This window comes from Trichinella spiralis (genome assembly GCF_000181795.1).
Source record: "Trichinella spiralis strain ISS 195 chromosome Unknown Scfld1702, whole genome shotgun sequence".
NCBI classification, from domain to species: domain Eukaryota; kingdom Metazoa; phylum Nematoda; class Enoplea; order Trichinellida; family Trichinellidae; genus Trichinella; species Trichinella spiralis.
In genome coordinates, this window is record NW_003528641.1 from 1,047 (window position 1) to 3,942 (window position 2,896).

General features: G+C 33.3%; 1 protein-coding gene across 1 annotated transcript; it reads right to left on the reverse strand.

Annotated features, from left to right (window-relative positions):
- Positions 1-403: 403 nt before the first annotated feature.
- On the reverse strand, positions 404-780 carry Tsp_13495 (putative immunoglobulin domain protein). The gene is made up of 2 exons (XM_003368883.1): positions 480-780; positions 404-411 (listed from the first exon to the last, which is right to left on the reverse strand). Exons 1-2 carry the CDS (start codon positions 778-780, stop codon positions 404-406), a joined length of 309 nt encoding a protein of 102 aa, XP_003368931.1.
- Between the last annotated feature and the right edge of the window lie 2,116 nt (positions 781-2,896).

Consider the following 2,896-nt stretch of genomic DNA (forward strand, 5'->3'; position numbering starts at 1 on the left):
ACTCTTATCACACTTGATCATCACCATCATCGATCGGCAGCAAAAGCAGCAAGCAGTAAAAAAATTAAAAATGACAAAAAACTGCATTGCAATTTTCTTAGAAAATAAATAATTTGAAAAAAAAATTAAACCCGCACAAAATTATAGCCAATTTTCAAAGAAACATTCACATGCATTACACTTTTTCTGTGAAATGACAATTTGTACAGAAAATAACTATTGATTTCACACTACTGTTTTGTAAATTTGCAAAACGATGATTACGTTGTAAATTATGAAAAAAAGGGTTATTTTCATTAAATTAGTTTTCTTAATCCGTTAAAAACTTGTTTTTTCATCTTTTTTGTTTTTGTCAGATGAATTTTTCAAACTTATCAATTGATAAAGCTGATTCCTGAAATCTTCAACGTACTGTAATGTTTTTTGTATACATTGAAAAAACGAATAAAAAAAAACAATTGTTCCTGCTTTTCTTTTACCTGGCAGTGAAAGGACGTAGTCTTCGAAACTGCGAACGATGCCGGCGGAATTTTCCGCTTCGCAACTGTAAACTCCGTTATCGTGGACAGTAACAGCGTGGACGGTCAATCGTCGACCTCGCCAAGTCACCCTTTCCGAACGCCTGAGACGATGACCGTTGTGATACCAACGGTACAACGGTTCATCGTATCCTTCGGCATCGCAACGCAGTTGCAACTCGCCCCTCATCTCAGCCGACGACAACGCGGTCACTGATACGTTTTCTTTCAGCCCTTTAAAAATGCAAATATTTATTTTCATAAGTACAATCAGGCTAGATTATAGATATATACATACATATGCATTTATAGTCAATCTGATATATACGGTTGATTTGAATGATAAAAAACAATACAGAGTTTTAACATTGGAAAAAATATTATCTTCTGAACAAAAGATAGAGGTGAACTTATTTTTCGTCATTTGCAACGTTCAGAAATAAGAAAAACAATTACAATAATATCAGTTACATATATTTTTTTTCCAAATGATACAATCTACAGTAAAACTAAAATTTTCAAATTAAAAAATTATTGAAATGTTTCAGCGCATTATCTTTTATTATCAGCAGCAGCAAGCAAGCAAGCAAGCAGAAATGGACAAACAGATAAAATTATTGCAAAATTAAAAAAAAATTTTCTGCTCTTTGTTTTTTACGAGTCAATTTATACGATTTGTATGAGATCATTTGTTTAAATAAATTTTCCCCTTCAAAAAGCGCCGATGTTTCGGTTGTTATGTGAAGAAAAGAAAACTTCACCCGAGGGTCAAAATGGATTTTTTCCTCCCAACAAAGTTAGCAGCAGGCTTGTTTGCTTGCTTGTCTGCCGGCTTTATGCGGCTAGTTGTAGTAAACGACTGACTGACGAACTGGTGACATATGCCAAAAGAAAAAAAAAAGAAATTTTTGATCGACATCAAAAATTCACATTTCCTCTCCTCTTAATCATCATCATCACACTGAACAATGATTATTATTAAAGTAAAAATTCTCATTTATCAATTACAATTGTTGTCGATTAATCTTTAAAGCAACGTGTTCAAATTGTATAACAAGAAGAGGAAAATTAAAATAAATTCAAATTAAAATACTTTCCCCATTTTAACAAAATTAATAATAACTGTACAACTACATTAGAACTGTTGAATTGGTAATAAAGAAAAGAAAAAAAAAATACGCATTTTCAAATTGAATTGACCAACATTATTTTGCACTACTTTCAACAAAAATGCACTTTTTTAAACGATATTATTACACTTTTCTCGCTTTGACGCATTCGCAACTGGTGAACTTTTTCAAATTACACCTTTAATAATAATAGAGAGAGAGAGAAAAAAAATTATTATAATTTCTACTATCACAATTAATATTGTTTGTTTCGGTATTAAAATAAAACATTTTGTTTTCTATCATGCGAAACAGAGAAAATAGCAAAAAGCTTTTTGTTTGTTGGATGACATGGGTTCCCCCCCCCCCAAATAAAATTTTGCAACATTGTTGACAAGCAAACACTGTCCGCCTTTGTGTTTCAGATAACGTCGTTGAAAAGTTATCAGAAGAGAATATTATTCAAACAAGTGATAAATTCAATCAAAATCATCAACTTTCACGATCATATAAATGTGCCGATAAAAATGCAAATTATTATTATGTCTCTTTACAAGGGCGGGGGTTGATTTGATTTATTATTTTAACTGTTTTATTTTGTCTGGAAAATTAAACTGCAACTCAAAAGTGGGCGTGCCTGTCTATCTGTCGGTCTCATACATTTCTTCTTCTTCTTCCTTCCATCTTTCTTCTTCTGCTTCTCTTCAACAAGCCAAACACACAAACGATCGATTTTTCGCTTATTTCAAAAGCTTCAAAGATGCCGCCAGCGCTAATGAATCGCCGCCGCCTGCCAAGTGTCAACCGACTGGCGGCCCTTTCAACCAAGCCGCTCCAGTCATTCGGTCATCAGTCATATTATTGCTTGGAGAAAATATGCCACACCAACCAACCAACCAACCAACCAAGCACTACGGCCTCTTTCTCAAATCTTCTTCATTCAATCAAACAAACAAAACAATATGCTGCTGCATACTTTTTCTTCTTTTCTCATTTTCAAATCCCTAATACACACCCTTTGCCCCTGCTTGCTCATACTTTTATGATTATTTATGACGACGATGCTATTTTATGTTTAAATTCTTATTCTTCTTCTTCTTTTTGTTATGTAATGGGTTTTTTCTGACTTCACTGATTGAAATATGGGATGAAATCAAAATTTCGAATATTCAAAAAAATGGAAAGAAAGACAATTTCCCCCCCCCTTCATTCGATGATACTATTTGAGTAGTTGTATGTTACTTACACAGATTGGCCCAGTGAAGCCGG

Coding starts and splice junctions, on each gene's coding strand:
- Tsp_13495 (XM_003368883.1), bottom strand. CDS start 780: ATGAAAATAAATATTTGCATTTTTAAAGGGCTGAAAGAAAACGTATCA.